This window comes from Haemorhous mexicanus, chromosome 2, assembly GCF_027477595.1.
Source record: "Haemorhous mexicanus isolate bHaeMex1 chromosome 2, bHaeMex1.pri, whole genome shotgun sequence".
NCBI lineage: Eukaryota > Metazoa > Chordata > Aves > Passeriformes > Fringillidae > Haemorhous > Haemorhous mexicanus.
The window spans coordinates 38,095,899-38,114,910 of NC_082342.1; the positions used below are offsets into that span (position 1 = coordinate 38,095,899).

At 39.2% G+C, this 19,012-nt stretch overlaps 1 protein-coding gene across 9 annotated transcripts in view; it reads left to right on the forward strand.

The window, feature by feature from the left end:
- The window catches only part of DLG2 (discs large MAGUK scaffold protein 2), an 831,288-nt gene that overhangs the window by 394,961 nt on the left and 417,315 nt on the right, over nt 1-19,012 (forward strand). The window contains exon 1 of one of the 9 annotated variants that reach the window (XM_059838496.1): nt 17,585-17,905. The exons of the other annotated variants lie outside the window; for them this stretch is intronic. Coding sequence (XP_059694479.1) covers nt 17,585-17,905 — 321 coding nt within the window. Of the gene's footprint in view, nt 1-17,584; nt 17,906-19,012 lie in introns of those variants that run through there. 9 annotated transcript variants of the gene reach the window in all.

Here is a 19,012-nt window from a genome sequence, read left to right on the forward strand (position 1 = left end):
CATTAAGATACTTTGGACTGTCACAGGTCAGGGATGAGAAGTAAAGTCCAAGGTCCATTAAATTGTGAATACTGGTTTCTTTAATGAAGAACAAAAATTAGTTAACATGAATTTGCTAGATCCACTCATACACTGGTGGCTTGTTTCTCCTTTACAGCATCATTCAAGCTGTACTTGAAAGTGCCTTGGCTAGCATATCTTATTTTTAATATGTTTGCCAACTCTCAGGTGGATGCTGAAGCATTTTGAAACAGAACTGCTTACAATTTTCATTAGAGAATCTCTTGGTGAAGGTCTGAAAATGTATTTCTTGGTACCTGAAAAATCTAAAAGAGGGCAAGAAGAACGAGGAGGCTTGGAAGTGTCTTTCTCTTGTGACAGAAATACTTATAATAGTAAAAATAAAAAGTAAAATGTCACAATATCTCAGCCAGGGGAACAGAAGTATAATGAGAAGCTTGAACACTAGAGGCTGAAACAAACAGATGTGGCGAGTGAAGAAGGGAAAGGTGAAGGTGCAAGACAGCAGAACCAGTTGGAGCAGCTGCCATGAGGACAAAGAAACCTGTACCTCATGCAGCACTGTCTGGGAATCTTGAGTCAAGTGGATGTAGAAAAGAGTCAACATTTCTTTCTGTTATACTGATGCTATAACCAAAAAAAAAAAAGTTTAAGTGTATTTCAAGGAAAAAGTCCGGTTGAGATAAATTATAGACTTAGTAAAAACCAAAGTTACTTAACTGGAGAAAGTAATTATAATTATTACATCATAGCCACCAGATCTGAATTTGATATTGTCATGGTTTAACCCCGGTCAGCAGCTCAGCCCCACTGAGTCAGCACAGCTACTCACTCACTCCCCTCACTGGGATCTGGGATAGAACTGGAGAGATCAAATGAGAAAACCTGTGGGTTGAAATAATGACAGTTTAGCTGGTAAATCAAACGCTGCTTGTGTAAGCAAAAAATCCTAAGGAATTCATGCACCACTTCCTATGGTCCAGCTAAAACCAGCAAAGGTGGCCAGAACTGATAACTGATGGCTTGATTCTGTCAGTACAAACATTTCTCAGTGTGTGACTTCAACAAATTTTAAATGTTAAACTAATTTTTTTCATGTTCTGAGTCTGCCTCAAGCTAGCTGATCTGACCAATTTTTATCCATAATAATTTAGTCATTTATGGACTAATATTTTTGTATTCCTGACATTCCAGCACTTCTAGAAGAGCCAGATTATTTTCTTTAATGGTGGTGCTTTTGAAAATGCTAACAAGTTTGGCTGAGTTACAATTCTGAATTCACAAAGGCTCTCCATATATTTGCTGGAGATAATAATTAAGTCTTCAAAGAGCTGTTTTTTCTTGCACATCCTGAACGTTCTTACTGCTCCCACTGCTAACCAAAGTGCATGGGTATTATTTTCCCAGGGATTAAGCATGATTAGTTTCAAGATGAAGTTAACATTTGCCATAACAAGTCACTCCATCCTTGGATGTGTATGTTTATTGGAACTGAAAGCACAGAGTCTTTCTGTTCTGAGAAACAGACTGTATGAGTTTGGGAACAGCTCTGTGTTAACACAGCCACATTTTGAGTCTGAGGAGCTTTGAAACTGGGCATTAGTGGTTATATGAATCCATCTGTCTTAATGGGTTCTGTGTAAGACAGGATGAGGAGAGTGCAGCTGGGAACCAGGAGGGGACAGTGGAAACATAATGACTCAGATAACAAACTCTAGGGCAAATTAGAGCACAGGGAAATAAGAAAAGACCAATGAACAAACAAACAAAAAACCCAAACTGAAAACCTAAACTCACTTTCACACTAATTTTGGATGTTTGATTTATTCATGCTCGATAATTCAGGATTTGGTCTTGTACAGCAGGTGAAGTGTATGAGTAAATTTGTGCTGACATCACATGCATTTTTTGGTGGTTTTTTTTTCATCTTGTTGCAAATTAGACCCAAAGCTTTCAACTTCAATAGTGAGAAAACTAGGCATATGCAATGACCACAGGTGATAATGTTATTTTAAATGGCTTCCCTAGTGAAACCTAGAAACACTTTGGCACAAGGGCTGGCCAGCAGTCCCAGGAATAAGTAAGTTATTTCATCCATAAGGTCTTGATTGCCTATACACACTGTTGTGCTGCAGATGACACAGGAGTCTTGAAAACAGTTTCATCAGGATAGCACCAATATAATTCCAAAGGAGAAGAGAAAAAAATTGTATTCTTTGCTGTTCCTAAGATATCACAAATTATATATTTTCTTCAGACTTATTGTCTTTGCCCAATTAAACAGTAGGTACATATGATGTTCCATATGGGTAAGTGACTTTAACAATCATTCTGGAAAGCTTAATCAGATGAGAAATACAACATCTGTTTACATATCTCCATTAAAGATAACTAACATTCTTTTCAAAGTCACCCTCAGGGTCTGGGAAGATAATTGTGGTTCATTACTTGAGAAATTGGGGATTATTCTTTTTGTAGTTAACACCAATAACTTCAGAATTGCAAAATCTAGTAAAATATGGAAATTATCACAATCAGAATGATTTAGAACCAGATGGGATTTGCCTCTAGAAGCAGAAATGTGACTGTAATAAAAATGGGAATACTAAGAACCAGATTCAGAACTGCTTTTGACTATTTAAATATTGTATTTATTTGCATATGGGGAGGGAGCTCTAATTCTCTGTATCTTCTGATCAGTCATACCCAGTGCAGCGCATACACGCTAAGGGATAGATCAATCCATTGTTCAGTGTCCAGCCCAGTTTTATTCTGGTCATTGTGTCACTCAGCCTAAAGTCAGAGCAAATAGGGACCTTTCCTCAGTGAACAACTTTTGGTTTTTATAAATTGACTAAGTAGGCTGTAATGTACCACCAAGTTTCTAGATTTAAACTATGAGATGTATTTAATTACTTCTCTGGATTGAAGCTTAATTGGGCCTGAATTTTTGCCTTTTAAATGCTATGACATATTTACATTTTACAGATGGATTGACAGCTTTTGTGAGGACAAAAATATAATTCAAAATAATTGCCACATTAGCAGTGCTGGCTGGCTGGTGAGTGTTGTGAGCATTTCTCTTACAGATCAATTCAACTAAAATACCACAGTCCCAGAAAAAAACCATAATTTAATCATCTTTTTGCTGTGTTTGAGCCCATTGGTTTATGCCTGGCCCTCTAGGTCACTAGGAAGCAAGATTCTCTCTCTAGCCCCTTTTGTGATGACTGAACTGGCAGTTAGAGTCCTACTATCAAAATTCTTTCATGTATCCTGATATGCACCAATCCCAAAGTGCTCCGGACTGGTAGGTTTAGTTTTTTACATTCTTCCAGATGTTTGACAGTCAAGGCAAAGAGATTTGAACATTGCAAATAAGATTTATACGGTAATACTTTAGGCTTCACTGGCAGCCAGTTCCCTCACTGGATGAATACCCTAATCAGTCATCCAAATCCTATACAGCCAATCCTTACTTCCATGCTGGACCCACACCCAGAGCAGAGCTCTGCCAAGAATTTTTTCAAAGGGTTGCATGGGGGTGAATGCTGTTCATGAATTGGCTGCAGAGATGGAACAGGTGGTCCTGGTGAGCACCAAGTTGACCATGAACCTGCCCTTGCAGCAGAAGAGGCCAAGAGTCACCTAGGCTGCATGGAGCTGAGCCAGGAGGTTGAGGGAGGTGATACTTCCCCTCTGGTTAGCACTGGTTCCCTTCCACCCCAACTAATCTGTGATTCTGTGCCCAAGAAACCATGCACACTGTCCTTGGTTGGCTGACAGGAGTAAACAGAAAAGCATGGCAGCTCAACTGGAGCTGTTTTGTTTGATTAGTAACTAGGGAGGCTACCAGAAAATGTGTTTTGACTGCCCTTGAACTACTTGTTAATGTCAGCAGATATTGCTGAATGGTTTTTAATCTAGAAAAGGTTCTGGAGGTGGCTCAGTTCATCTCACAGGGAGTGGTTAAAAAAAAGCAGACAGTAACACATCCCATAGGTTGGTTACCTGTCCATGTAGACACGGGGAAAACAAAGATGTGTGCCCGACCATTTCCTCTTTATATGGTGAGGAAGAGTCAGGTTGGTCACTTCAGTTTGGAGGTGAAGTTCAAAGTAAATGTAATGAAATTTGTTGATGTTACATGTTTTACATAAAAAAGTATAGTAGATCCCAGATGTTGTGTTGTGGCATTAACAAAAATGTCTATAATGATGAATCAACATAATGATTACTGGGTTCTTTTCCTTTTTTTCTTTTTTTCTGTCAAACCCAAAATGTATCTTGCAGTATTTATCTGCCTGTGTTTTGATACTCATAAAAAGGAAGAACATGAAACAACTTTCAGTCTACCTTTTAGCAAAGTGATTAGGGTAGGACTCAGATTCTGGAAGTGTGTATTTGAGAATGGAGGAATCAATGTCAAGTGTTTTCAGCTTTAGTTTAGAAGTGACAAGGACCACCAAGTCTTGGTTCTATTTATTTATTTATTCAGTTTTAGGATTTATATTTGTAGTCTGAGAGCTCTGGTATTCATCAGCTCTCTTCCATGACACATTTAAGTTAGAGTCGCAGGTAATGCCATCCTTAATGAATTGTTATCAGCCAAAATGAATCTCCATCGGGTTCAGGGAATAAATACCTGATTGCTGGGCTATTGCTATCATTACTAACCGAGCTAAAATCAGCTAAGATGAACTTAGGCAAGACATCCTGCACTCACTGTCAGGCTTTTCTTACTAATGGTAAGATTTTGTTTTTTTGGCTGTGCTGTATCCACTTCTCTTGGAGGACAGAGGGTCTCATCACTGTTGGCCCAGATTGTCTGGTTTTGATGGTCAAATTGGTCAGGATACTGGACCAAGATACTCTGAGGGGTGGAAAGGCTTGTTTTTAGGTCAAGATCTGTTCAGTCACTTCCAGAGTAAGCTCACAACTGTCTGTTAAGTGTACATGGATGTTGTACCTTGGGTGACTGTCCCAGTACATGGGCTGCTGTGGAAAATGACATCCTACTTCCAGTAGTTTTGTAAACATAGCTTTTATTTTGCTTTCCTTTTTTGAACAGGTAAATCAAATACAATCTGAATCATGGTGTGTATTTTGTGTTAGCTGAAGCAGAAGACAGCCTATTTCAGTAAGGGCAAAATACTAACTTCTAATATTGATTTAATATGAACCTCTGTTTTAATTGGGCGTGTAAATTACTTTTGGATGGCAAATATATATATATATATATATATATATATATATGTATTTATATATATATATAGGCAAAACACTGCTGATGGATCTTTACAAAAGATTTCTGTCCAAAGAAAAGTGAATCTCAAATGTCTTAGAAGAGAAAAATAATGAAGATAACTGAAGGTCATAGAAGACATTCAAGAGAGAAATTATTTGCATGGCTTTACGTACGCGATTGGTGTTTGAATTTTGCTGCCAAAATTCCAGCTGTAACATAATTATTTTATGCCTGTAAAAGTTTTGTAAATTATTTTGCTGTGATGAGATAAAAATCTCTGAATATTTTCCAAATCTCCCAGGTTACTTTCAACTTGGAACACAAAGTTTGTAAGTCACAAGAATGCATGTGTTTCCTCAAATATCACAGATCGCACAGGAACAGCACTGAGGAATACATCCAGTGCAGGGAGCTTGGTGTGCAGCTCCTGATGGAGCTGCAGGTTGAGCTCTGGGGGTGGGGCCCCAGCCAAGGGGCTGTAAACAGCTGAGCCTTCACATAGCAAAGGGCACCTGTGGCCCATCCAGGTGACTGGACACAGCAGGAGCCAATGACTCCAGATTTTCTGGCATTCAGACTGTGAGGGGTTAAAGCCCAGGGGTTAGTTTGTTTGGGGTTCTTCCTCAAAGCCACCAGTTCAGGCTGTTATTTCGTTGTTTATTGCATCAAGATTGAATTGTTTAAGGCTCTGGATACCCGAAGCAGTGCCATGGGAAACCTGGGAACCTGTAAGGAAACCTTGTGTGGGTGTAGGGGTGTGTTGCTGTGAAGGTTTCAGCTCAGGTTGAATAAGTGTTACTGAGTCACTCTTGTATGGTTGGACAGGGAAGTTTCCTTTACACTAGGTCCTCCAGCAACTGTGTTGGTGCCTTTGATTCCCTGATGTCTCCAATTTGTGAGCCATGATCACGACTTGGCAGAGCATATCTGCAGTGGAGCTGGAGACCATATCTTACAGGGCAGTCCTGGACCTGAGACTTGTGGCCCCAGACTGGGCCGAAACAGGGTCTGAGGGTGAGGGTAGCACTTGGGGAGGTGGGCAGGGACAATCAGCCTCACAGTGCCCTCAGAGCCTGACACTCCTGCTGGTTTTATATTGTTGGTTGTAGGTGCATTGTCCCACAAACAATTCTGCAAACAATAAAGGCTTTAGAAAACTTGCAATTAAACCCTCAACTCTGTCAAAAAAATACTTTGTCTACAAACTTCAAACACTTAATCCCATTATAATCTACTAACAGCTGCCAAAAGTTGTTGATAGCAAATGTATTATTTCTTCTCTGAAAGAGAATGGGCTATTAGTATTTAATGCAATCTGGCAGTCTCTTTTGCCATGTTGGATGTCCTAGGATAATGAGTATGAGGCCGATTTATTTTGGATTTCTTATTTTTTTTATAATTTCTTTAGTTTTCTCACATTCTGTTTGCTGGCAGATACATTGTGTGAGTTTTCCAGACTGAAATATGTGGTCTTCACCTGCCTAGGTCTGCAGTTAGTATTATTTTTAAAACAGTTGGGAGGAAAACATCAGGTAAACAAGACTGAGCTGACTGTAGTTAGTTTTGGAAATTTGAAACAATTGTCCCTTCTACCAAGCAATTAGCTTCATTTACATTAAAGTAATTTACTCATGTGATTTATACTTGCTGGATGTTTAAAGTAGAGACACCAAAGACTGTCTGACCAGTCAAATATCGAAAGATGTGCTAGGGGACACTTGTTGAGCAAAGGAAGCATTTGTGGTTTTAATAAGCTGAGAAACTTGTTCCGGATCATATTCATGGTAATTTTTTTCCTCCAACATCTGATCACATTTTCATTTGTGCAGCTTGTGTTAATTGGCCCTTGCCTTTTGCTCTGAAGTTTGGCTTCTCTGCAACCATCCATTTAAGATGGTGGGCTGAATTTTCCCCTTAGCACCTTTTCTGGCTCAAATGACATCACATGCTCCAGTCCATTGACCCTCTTCACTTGACTCCAGTATGCTCATCTCTCTTTTTCTGCCCAAAAGACACAGTACTTAAGCAATGTTTTCATAATATTCATCAAAGTGAAGAGCTACTTTCCTTGATGTCCTTCCTGTACTCCTACTAATGCAGACCACTGTATAGTTTACCTTATTTCCTGTAAGCACTTACTGCTGATCCTGTTCAGCTTGTCCATTGGGCCCTCAGCTTCTCCTCTCCATGCCTGCTTCCAGCCAGTCAGTCCCAACCAGTTCTGTTGCATGGGAGTATTCCTTCCAAGGTGCCAGACTTCACATTTCCTTCCTTGAAATTCATGAAGATTCTCCAAGTGTACTTCTCCAATTAGTCAAGATTCCTATGAACGACAGAGATGCTGATCAGTAGATCAACAGCAGCTCCCTCCAATTTTGAAGAGTGAACATTTTGTTTTGATTTGTTCTGTAACCATCCCACAGACTGAAATTAAGAAGCCCATCTTTCAGTTCCCCAGATCCTCGTCTTACCCTTCTTGAAGATGGATACAATATTTGTATTTTTCAGTTATCAAGACTTCTCCTGATACCACAGCCTTTCAACAAGAGAGGCCTCCCTACAGTGTTGGCAACTTTTATAAGCACTTTGGAATGCCTCCCATCCAACTCCATGGAATTTTGTGCATCTGATTTACCTAAGGGGTCTCTAGCTTCATATTCTTGTATAGTGGGTATCACTGCCAGCCCTGGACTCTACTGGCCATTGTAGGGTCTAGGGAGACTGGAGAGCCTTGCCTATAAACATGGAGAAAGCAAAGTCACTTCACAACAAAGGCCTTTCCATGCCTTTCTCACTATATCCCCACATTGCTCTTTGTCTTCCTTGTGTTGCTGGTGTACCCATGGAAAGCTTTTTATTTATTCTTCATGTCCAGCTCCAGTTTTGATTTCAGCAGCATTCCAGTAACTCTCTTTCTAGAGAATAGCTTTTACTGTAAGTAGCACTGTATGCTAAGTTTCACAACTCCAAAATATTTTCTGAGAAGCACTAAATAAGTAATAGTTCTTATTTCTTCCTAAATTTTCATTGAACTCTTCCTCTAAAACTTTCTGTATTGCCTTTACAAGTCACTACATTCATTAGCTGAAAGTGATCTGGAGCACAGTTGTTGATAAATGCTCTTTTTTTTTTCCTGTTGTAATTTTTTGCAATCATTATATCTATTTAAGAACATATTTAGAAACAGTTATTTTGGCATAAAAGCAATTCACTAATCAGTCATTAGTCATAAGGGAACAAAATTATGTCTGATTGAAATAGTAGATGAACATGTCATCATGAACTAGTTAAAAATATACTTTCACATTCCAGTGAAATTTTATTTTAAATAAAGACCCATGCACTGTGTTTGGTGGTACTGGGACAAAAATTCAGGAAAAGGGCTGTCCGCTCTTCTAGAGGTATCTTCCAATGGCAATGTTTATTTCTCCTGGTACCATCCAGTCCATGTTTATTTCTTTATTTTCATCTCCTGAGCTATATTTATGTATATATTATAGAAGAATTATAACCATAGCTTCCAACAAGGCTGCCAATTTAAGTTTTGTTTTAGCTACAGTGACCAAGTTCCGTGAATTAACAATGCACTTCAGAGGAACATTTCTTTTTTACTCGAGTAATTGCTTATAATATTATTTCCATTTTGTTCTTTGAGACAACTAACATTGTTCTGTTTATGGAATTCAAGTAACATGTTCATATAAATGATTTATGTACATAAAATGAAATCCTTTGTATAAATGAAGATATTGGTGCATCATACTTTTAAGAAACAGTACAGAGGAGAAAAGCTGTGGAGTATTGCTGTAATATACATGGGAATTATGTGATCTAATGTTAGTGAAAGCTAACTGGACCCAAAGTCTAACACATATGAAAAGAGGGTAAAAAATTCTGTAGCATAGTATGGTATCAATGCCATATTCTTAACTGAATAGTAAAGAGATTGAGTTTTAAGGTGTAATGTCTGATGGTAAAATAACCGAAATTGCTCAAAGGTTCTCTTAAATTAATCGTGCCATACTCCATTGATGAAATTAATATAGTTTGCCAGGAATGGTCTTGCAATAAGCCTCCAAGTGCGTGGACTGTTTTTCATAAACTTGTATTATCAATATTCCAGGAATTATTCATTTTGTTTGTTTTTGTTTTGTTTTTTTCATGGTGTTCTGGTCAGTAATCTGTCACTAACAGCTTGCTATCACACAAACCTGCAAAGGTCTAATCCTCTTTAGACTGGATAAAGTTGGAAGAAAAAAAAGAGGAATGTTTATGGGATGGAGCTGACCTATGAGACATTAGTTATCAGACTGAATAAACAGACTAACAAACCCTAGGAACCTTTCATTTGAAATTAATGATTACTGAGAGGGATAAAGAATGATCTGAAGTAAAATTAGAGAATAAAAATAAATGGATGAAAGCAAGGAGATAGAAGTAGAAAGTAAGTCAGGCAAATAGCTCTTGCTCTGAGAATAATCTGACCGAAGAGCAGCTTTGTTTAGCTAAATGTTGGAATTTGTTTTAATAAATGATGCAAAGCAAAACAAAGCCTTGCAATATGCATTTTCAGTACTTGACTACTCAACTGTTTTTTGATTTGCCCTTACATCTTCTTTAGGAATGGAGACTGTAGATCTATGAAACCAACCTTATCTTCTACCTTATATCTTATAACCTTGTCTCTAAACTGGAGAGCTGTGGGTTTGACAGAGGAACCACTCGCTGAATGAGGAGTTGATTGTCAGGTCACACTCAGAGTTGTGGTCAATGGCTCATTGTCCAAGTGGAGGGCAGTGATGAGAGCTGTCCTCAGGGGTCAGTCTATCAGCACTATCCCTGTAGGTGACATGGCCAGAGGATTCAAGTGCACCCTCAGCCAAGTTTATTGACAACTCCAAGCTGTGTGGAGTGGTAGTCATGCTGGAGGGAAGGACCAGGCAAGATTGAGAGGTGGGTCTTTAAATTCTTAAAGTGCACCAAGGCCACCAAGTGAAAGGTCCTACACGTGGGTTGTGACAATCCCAGGGATCAATATAGGCTGGGAGGAGAACTGGGACTGAGAGCAGTCTTGGGGAGAAATATTTGGGGGTGATGGTGGATGAGAAGTTCAACGTGTCCCAGCAATGTGCACTCACAGCGCAGAAAGCCACCAAGTCCTGGTCTGCATCCAAATCAGCGTGGGCAATAGGGCAAGGGAGGGGATTGTCTCTCCCCCCACTCTGCTCTAATTAGATCCCACCTGGAGTGGTGTCCCCAACACAAGAAATCATGGACATGTTGGAACAAGAGCAGAGGACAGCTGCTGAGTTAATCAGAGGGCTGGAGCACCTGTGCTATGAATGCAGGCTGTGAGAGTTAGTGCTGTTCATACTGGAAAAGAGAAGGCTTCAGGGAGACCTTACAGTAGCTTTCCAGGACTTAAAGGGGTGCAAGAAGGATGGACAGGGACTTTCCACAAAGGGTATGTAGTGATAGAGCAAGGGGGAATGAAGGAGGCAGGGTTTAGATTAGATACAGGGAAGAAATTCTTTACTGTGAGGAACTGGGGCAGGTTGCACGGAGAACTTGTGGATGCTGTGGTGTGGGAGTGTTGAAAGCCAGGTTGGATGGGGCTTTGAGCAAAGTCTCGTGGAAGGTGTCTCAGCCTATGGCAAAGGACTTGAAACTAGATGATTTTTAAGGTTCCTTTCAATTCTAATAATTTGATAATTCTATGACTCTGTAAGTTGTCAAGATTTCAATTTCAGGTTGCTCATTTCTTCTGGCTTTTTTTCTTCCAATCATGCTTGCCATCCCAAATAAGAAAAGCAAAGCATCTGAGATTTTCTACCAAAAATGAGAAAGAGGCCAGATTTATTTGCATTACCTAAATGTAATTTGCCACTTGACAATAAATAATACCCTTTTCCTTCAGAAGCTAATGTGCTTTCTTTGTGGTCCTGTTATGTAGAACAGATTGTTTTCCTCATACAGCAAGTGGTTCCAGGAGAATTCATGTGTTTTGTAACTAAGGGTTTCTTTCCTGTATTTTTATGTTTAAAAAGAAAACAAACATCCTCACAATTAGATCTTCTCTTCCTAAAACTAAGTAGCTATGAATAGCAGGCCATGTTTACATCCATTTATACAGAGAAACTGCTTTTTCTCTTAGCCATTAGCTTGCTTTCCTTTATTTGTGCAGTGCTAGCCTGAGAATGGTGCCTGGTTTGACCTACTGTACAACACAGGCTCTAGAATTCTACCTTGTCCATCTTGCATTAAGCTCAAAAACCTCTTCAAAGCAGAGAGCAGTGGGTCCAGCCTTTGAGGTCACTTGGTGTAGATAAAACGTAAAGTTATTGAGGCTCCAAATAATGCTAACAGCTTGGTTTTACTCTTCCAAGTAATGAAGACAGTTTACATCAACTGTGTGTATGGGTAAAACTGTTTTCATTATAGAGCCATCAGTGATTTGTCTTGCTTCCAAATCACCCTTTCTTGTTTCAAGGACTGTCCCTGTCATTTGAATACACAGCACATTGACCTGAATGTAATTCCTTTACAAAAACATGCTAGCATATTTCTGTTTGGGAAATATTTTTAGACAATATTTGCAACTGAAATGAAATCTCAAGAGTGGTCATGTATGGACCGTAGAGAAACAAGACTGATTTTTACTTTTAATATTGAAATTAATAATTTCTTTTAATATTGAATCACTTATGTTCCATCAAATTGTCTTGCTTTTGTTCTGAAGTTCATATTAGTCTAAGTTTTTTCTTTCCAAAGGCTGAAGAGGGAGCTTAGTAACTTGAATTCTTGGTAACATATGCTCTGAACCTTGTCCTTTTTTTGGCTGTGATGTGTGCTCACATCTTTTTGCATTCTATTCTTCTGCAGGGGAAGCTTATAACTGGCCCATAACAAGACAGTGACAGAACTGTGTCAAACTCTTCAAAGATATATTAAGAACATAACACAAATAACTTCATAGGGAAGAAACAATTTGTCATTGTTTGCTCATAAATTAAAATTCTTTAAAAATAAATCTAATAGGAAGTAATCAGTTAGAAAGAGGATATTGTCATAGGCACTTCACCTAAGAAAGATGGTCTGAGCCAGCTAATTGGCAGTTTTATTTTCCACATGGAATAAAAATTCTAGCTTGGTTATATTGTCCTCATCCTTTATACGGTTCACACGGTGCATGCAACTGTATGCAGTGTAACTGTAATAAGGCTCCTGATTAACTCATTCTGTGGATCTGTGCTGGGTATTCATGGTATCCTTTTCTGCTTACTTTGCTATCTGAATGCAGACTTGGCATAGTTGAATTTCTTTTTCTAAATCAAAATCCCCCTGTTGTAAATAGGTGCATTCCCAGCCCCCTTGCTATTGTGGCAATATGAGGAGGAGAAAAGGCCTTGGCTCAGGGTAAGCCCTGCTCAGCAATAACAAAAATATCTCTAAATTATCAACCCTGTGTTCAGCACAAATCCAAAACACAACCCAATACCAGCCAATGTGAAGAAAATTACGTGTACTCCAGCTGAATCCAGCCCAACACCTCTACCTGAAAATAGCAGGTCCAGTAGGGGAAGTTCCTGTATTGGCATGGAAATGCTCTTGTATTTCACGCCACTGAAATTTTATGACTCTTTGGTTCACTTGAATGTGAAATTGGTAAACCTGCTGTGCTGTTCTCCACCAGCTTTGACATGATTGACTGTGACTTAATATTCCCAGCTGAGGGTTGTTTTCTTCTCTTGATATAGTCCCCTTCCAAATGCTTGTCATTTTTCTTTTTCATTGGATCTTGATTTCTAAATGATTGTCCTTATGGTAACCCTAGGACATGCAGCTAACACTGAAAATTGATATGTTTGTGTTTGTAGCTCCTTAAGCTTTTCTAGCCTCTGATAAAAATGAAAAGAACATGCCCTTGATCGTGCACAGAGATACGTTGTGCAGGCAGCTGTGTCTCAGTGCTGTGCTGGTATTTTTCTCCAAAACCTCTAAAATTCAGACTCAACCTGTTGTGTAAAGGATATGGGGATCATACTTTTTTTTTTTTTAAATAAGCAAATTATTACTCTTTAAAATCATTGATAGATTTGCGATGACTTTTCCTTGATGGAGAATTTTTTAAATAGCTGGTTTTTATTATATTTTTCTTCCTCTACTGTTTTATTTTTGGTGTTGTACTCCTGCATGTTTCTTGCCTTGAATACCAAGAAGAAGAGAGGAGTAGATAGACCTGAAATAGAAGCTGAGTTATTTTATTTCAGCTGTGTCTTTCCCCACCTCTTACATTTTGGTTTTTTTAAATGAAGCATTGCATTTTGGTTTTTTTTCATTTTGCATATGAATAGTTATAAGAATAAAACTATTTTTCCAAGATTTCCTGGGTACACTATGATAACAATGAGTTATGCCAGATAAATTGGCTCCTGGCCTGATTTTGGAGTAATCATAACCATTCCTTCTAGCCTATGTCATCACTGAGAATATTATTTCTATACAAGATTGCATCTCAGTAACCAAACAAAAAACTTGCAAAGAAATTGCCTTTGACTTATTTCAGTAGTTTTGCTATTGTGATAGCAATTGTTCATGTTATTTTTTTCCTTCAAGAAAAGTATTTATAGAAATTTAGGATCTCAAATGCATTGGTCCAGTCCATGTTTATTACTCTTCTTTATTCTATTTTTTTTTTGGTTGCATAACATTGCACTCTTGGTTGGAGGGAAAAATCTGTTACTACATCTAAATCATCTTTGCCCATAATTCTAGCTTCTCTTTCAGAACTCTATTAATAATTTTTGTTACCCATATGCACTTTTCCATATGCACATTTTTGCCTGGAGCAAACTATTCTCAGCATTTATTTTTGGTGTGTGTCCAACATTGCTGTAATCCAGTTACAGTTATTTGTGCTGGTACAATATCAGCTAAATCTATTTGCTCCATTTTGTCATGCCTACTTAATATTTTAAAAAGAAAATTTGTGAGATTTTTCCACAACAGTACTGGGTCAAACACAGTTCACATCCCGTCTTGTACAATATTCAGTTTTGTGTGGTGCACCAGTTACTACCAAGTTAGGATGACAGTTGGGCGTGTGGATTTGAGCCACATGTTAATCCAAGTTCATCCAGAGGTGCGTGCCATCCTCTCTAATACAATGGTTCAATTACAGTGGATGAAGTTGCATTATCTTTTGAATCCACATTACCATGTTGTCTGGCAATTAGTTGCACATATGCATCCCATATTCAAGTGTTTCTGTCTCACATAGGCAGTGACAACCTTTAAAATAATTTGTGTTGCCAGTAAAATAATTTATTTGTAGGAATTCTTTTCTTCACTAATTTTTGAAGTGTGAAATACCCTGAACCTGCCCAACACTTCTAGGCTATGTTCAGTGGTGTCAGATTATTTTGGAAGAAAACCCTTTTTCATATTCTGATAAGAGACTATTTCAAATCTAATGTTTTAACATGAATGTTGCAGTCAAAAGGATGCCATTATAGTCCTTCATTGTTCTGGCTGGGATGCACTAAAAATTGCTAAAAATTCATCTACTGCTTTAAAATATGGAGCAAGGGAGGTGTGTGATAGACATTTCAGTGCTCTGGTGCAGTTGACTTTACCCAAAATTTGTGTGTAGGTGGTCTGCAGACTATGTCTGGTCATGGAATGTATAGATTCTTTACACTCCCCAATCCTATTGCAGGCATTGCTTGCATTGATTTTTATATACATTGTCTATTATTTTGAGTAGCTTTTTAAAATTTGTGTTTTTTGGTTACTTGTTCAATTATCCAGATTCCTCCAAATACCTTTGAAATATCTATTAATGCTTCTTTGCTTCTTTTTTATTTTCTTTTTTTTTTTTTTTTTTTTTTTTAAGATTTTTACTGGCATTTGAGAAAGCTGGAAGAGCATTGGGATAGTCTGGGGTGAATTAGGTAGCTTGCTATGTGACCAAAAGGCTGATGGTTTTAAGGTGATGGACACTGCTAATATAGGTCTACAAAGATGGAAATAAAAACTGAATTGGGCTTTATTAGTGTTTTTAATTTTATATATATATATGATAGATAAATAAGTATGTTGCAGTTTTATAAATATGATTCATAGCATCACATAATGTCAATATATCTATTTCTTTAATCGAGGTATTGCTGGTGGAAGTGATGCAGCAATGACTTGAATTACCTTCTGGTAGACAAGTTTTTAGGTGCTGAGGGTTGAATTTCCCTTGAGCGCTAGAGGAGAGCAGCTCTCTGGACAGCTCACACACCTTCACTTCTTATGCTTGAGTAAAACTGCAAAAGATGGATTCAGTCTTATGTAACTTTACATTTACTTTACAGGTAGCAAGGTTTTTCTTGTAGACTCCATTAGCTCAGGTTTTTAAGTGCTGGTTTCCACATCTATGCTTGCAATTCAGAAGTGCATTATTATTTCTTTTTCAAACATGAGGTGACCTGAATTCTATGCCAAGCTCTGTGAGTTCTTGCAGTCGGCTTTTGTTATGTGAGAGTATATGGTGCACGATTTTGGCTGTTCAGTGGAGTTCCAAATAAACCTTGCATTATCACATCAGTTTAATACAACTGGGACAAGCACCTTGAATGGAAATACAGCTAAAACTGATGTGAGTTTCACATGCAGCAATTTGAACTGCAGTGTTGTCAAAATATTTTCTCCACTGTTAAAGCATTGCCATAAATTTTTTTTCTTTATTCAAGAATTACTGCCAGAGTTTATTGTTATGCATTTTAGCAATGTCTAAGTTTTGAGGAATTTTAGGTTAGCTATGTAGGAGGAATTAAATAACTGAATCAAGTTTTTTTGCATCAACACATTTGTAAATTCATTTATCTCATTTGAAAGCATATTTGCAGATAGGCATGGGTTTTTTTGTCTTTGAATTCTTTAAAAGTAGATTTTTTTTTTAAACTTTGTAATAGTAAAACTATATATATTACTAATTCTTTTTGATTTCTGTGTGTTGAACACCACAGAAATCCTGGTTGAACACCAACAGATCCAAAAGTATTGCTACACATTTCTGTATTTGTTTTTTTAGAAATCAATTTGTTATTTCCTATGGTTAAATGTACCTGAAATATGCTTAAGTTTTAAGAAAATCTAAAAAAAAAAAAAAAAGTCTACACATATACAAGCCCATGATTCAATGAGTGTCTTACAGGTCTAAGGACTGAGGTACCTGAGACTGGAGAACACCCCTAAAAATCTCAAGGTGCTTGGAATAATCAGACCAGATTGATTCACTTTACACATCTATAAAGAAGAAATAAAAAAAAAAATCTCAAAGAAAGAATTCAGGACAAGAGATGGTATTAGGAAGAAAAACCCAAGAGGGGATTTACAGAAAACTCTGTACAGAAGTTTCTTGGTGAGCACCAAAGAATTTTTAAGGGGTGAAAAACAGAAGAGAAAATGATACATCAATCAGAAACTTGAGGTACTTACACACACAAACAAAAAATTATATTCACATTAAATATATAGGATGCTGGGGAGTTGTTAATTTGTGGCATAGATCTTTTTGGCTTTATTTTTAAATTCAGCCTCTTGCTCTCTCCGCTGTCTTTGTGCACATTAGCCCGTGCAGATTAGCACACACCGTCGTTCATGCTGTGGTTTAGCATTTAGGGCAGATAACATTCTTCCCGGACTTGTCATTTGCATCTTCTGATGCAATTTTGTTGACAAGGTCCTTTCAGGCATGCAGGGAAAACAACGCTCCCGCGTCTGTTTGGATCATTGGTAAAGGAGTATCTTTTTCAGTACTTTGTCTAGATGCTATTTCCACAAGAAAGCACTTTGCCTGTAAAGCTTGTACATATAAATGTGCTTCAGCAGGGTGCCTGTGACTCCTGTCAGGGTCAGCTAGAAAATGACTAAACCTTCCTGAAAATCGCAAGAGTAGTTTTTGTTGGTTGTTGGCTTTTTTTTTTTTTTTTCCTCATCCCTTCCCGTGGTTTGTCATCCAGAAAGGGATGCAGGCGTGCGTCCCAGCCACGCAGAGCATTGATTGCTTCTGCCTGCAGCGGGGATGCTGTCAAGTGGCTGCGCGAGTGGAGTCCGGCTTTGACACGGGGCTGCTGAGCGGCGGCCCCCGCCGCCGCCATGCCCGGCCGCTAGCCCGCGCTGTCCCTGCCGCTAGCCCGCGCTGTCCCTGCCGCTAGCCCGCGCTGTCCCTGCCGCTAGCCCACGCTGTCCCCGAGCTGGCCGGGCCCCGCCGCGCCTCGCCCCCGCCGCCGGTAGCGCGTCCATGCCCGGCGGGCAGGGCGAGCCATGCACGGGCACCTTCCCAGGCAGCACAGCTGCGGCGGCAGGGTTGCCGAGGGCTCGGACGGGGGCAGGAATGTGCCCCCCGCCTCCAGGGATGCCCGCTGCGCCTGCCGCTGGCACCAGCACCCGCCCGGCCTCCCGCATGGCTCGCAGGCGCTGCCCTCCTGGGGACCCGCGGGTGGCAGCCAGGGCAGGGGCAAGTTGGTGCCTCTGTGGGACGCGGGGCGGAAGAGCCCCCCTAAATCCCCAGCCAAGCCCCAGGGCAGCCCGGGGCAGTGGTGGTCTGAGTGCGGCTGTGCCCACGGCTGGGCCCCCCCGGTGCAGGTGAGCTGATTCTTCACTCTGCAAGCGACTTAGAGGATAGGATGCTCCAGGGAGAGAAAGTGAGGTTTGGTGGTGTCGACAAGTTTTTGTGCTGTGTCCCGATGTGTGTTCAGTGGTTTATTCTGGAAATGTTATATGCAAGGGCAAGCTGTGTCGGGGGGTCATATCTGTGTTTGGGTATTGCTTGTCTGGTGCCTGTGAAGATTGTGGGCTGTTCTTGGAAAGGTTTTCTTGTGAAAATGTTTTGGTTTGTGCCTCCGGGTTCTGCAGGCTTCATATTCCGTTGTGGTGTATAGAACTGATGTGTTTATCTCCCATGTGTAATGGATTTTGTGAGCTTCTGTAAACAGTTTGTGTTCAAATATCGCATGGAGTTAAAATAATATTTTAAGAGACAAAATGGGGGAGGGGGGATGTTAGATTTACTGATAAGAGAAAGTGTGACCTCTTTCTCCTCTTTGGAACTTCAAATGTAGTTGAAATATTCAATAAATATGAAATAGCTCTTTAGTTTTCACTAATCTATTGATTTTTATTTAAATGCAGGGCCGTGTATTTTCAAATATAAACCAAGCATGGTCTATGATGTGTACAATTACCTGCAAGCAACTAGACTGAAACCCAGCACTGTGAAATAGGAATCTCAGTGACACTCATAGGATGGTTAATACTAGAAAGCATTAAAATTACCTCTACTCATTCATGTTTTCGTGTCTCACTTTGAAAACTTTCATCTTATTCAAAAATGCTATCATGGCAACATAGAATGCTTTTGCCAACATTTCGCAGTAGAAAAAGGCAGAATGTATTGCTGAAAGAAGTTTTTGAAATATATCTCTACTGACTGATAAAGTGTACACTAGAGTTTACCTAGCCTCAGCCCACGCTGAACATGGGCACCCTCTCTAGAGATTACATCAATTCTTTCATGGAAATGGTTTTGATATATTTTCACTCTACAGAAAAGCAATAAGGCAAAGGATTGTCAGATAGTGTAGCTGTATTTTATCTTGTCTTATGGTCTGAAAAATGATGTTCTGTTGACTGAAAGTGATTGTTGTATAAAAAAAGCTTCCTTTTTTTCTCTCAAATCTTGTATCAAGTGGG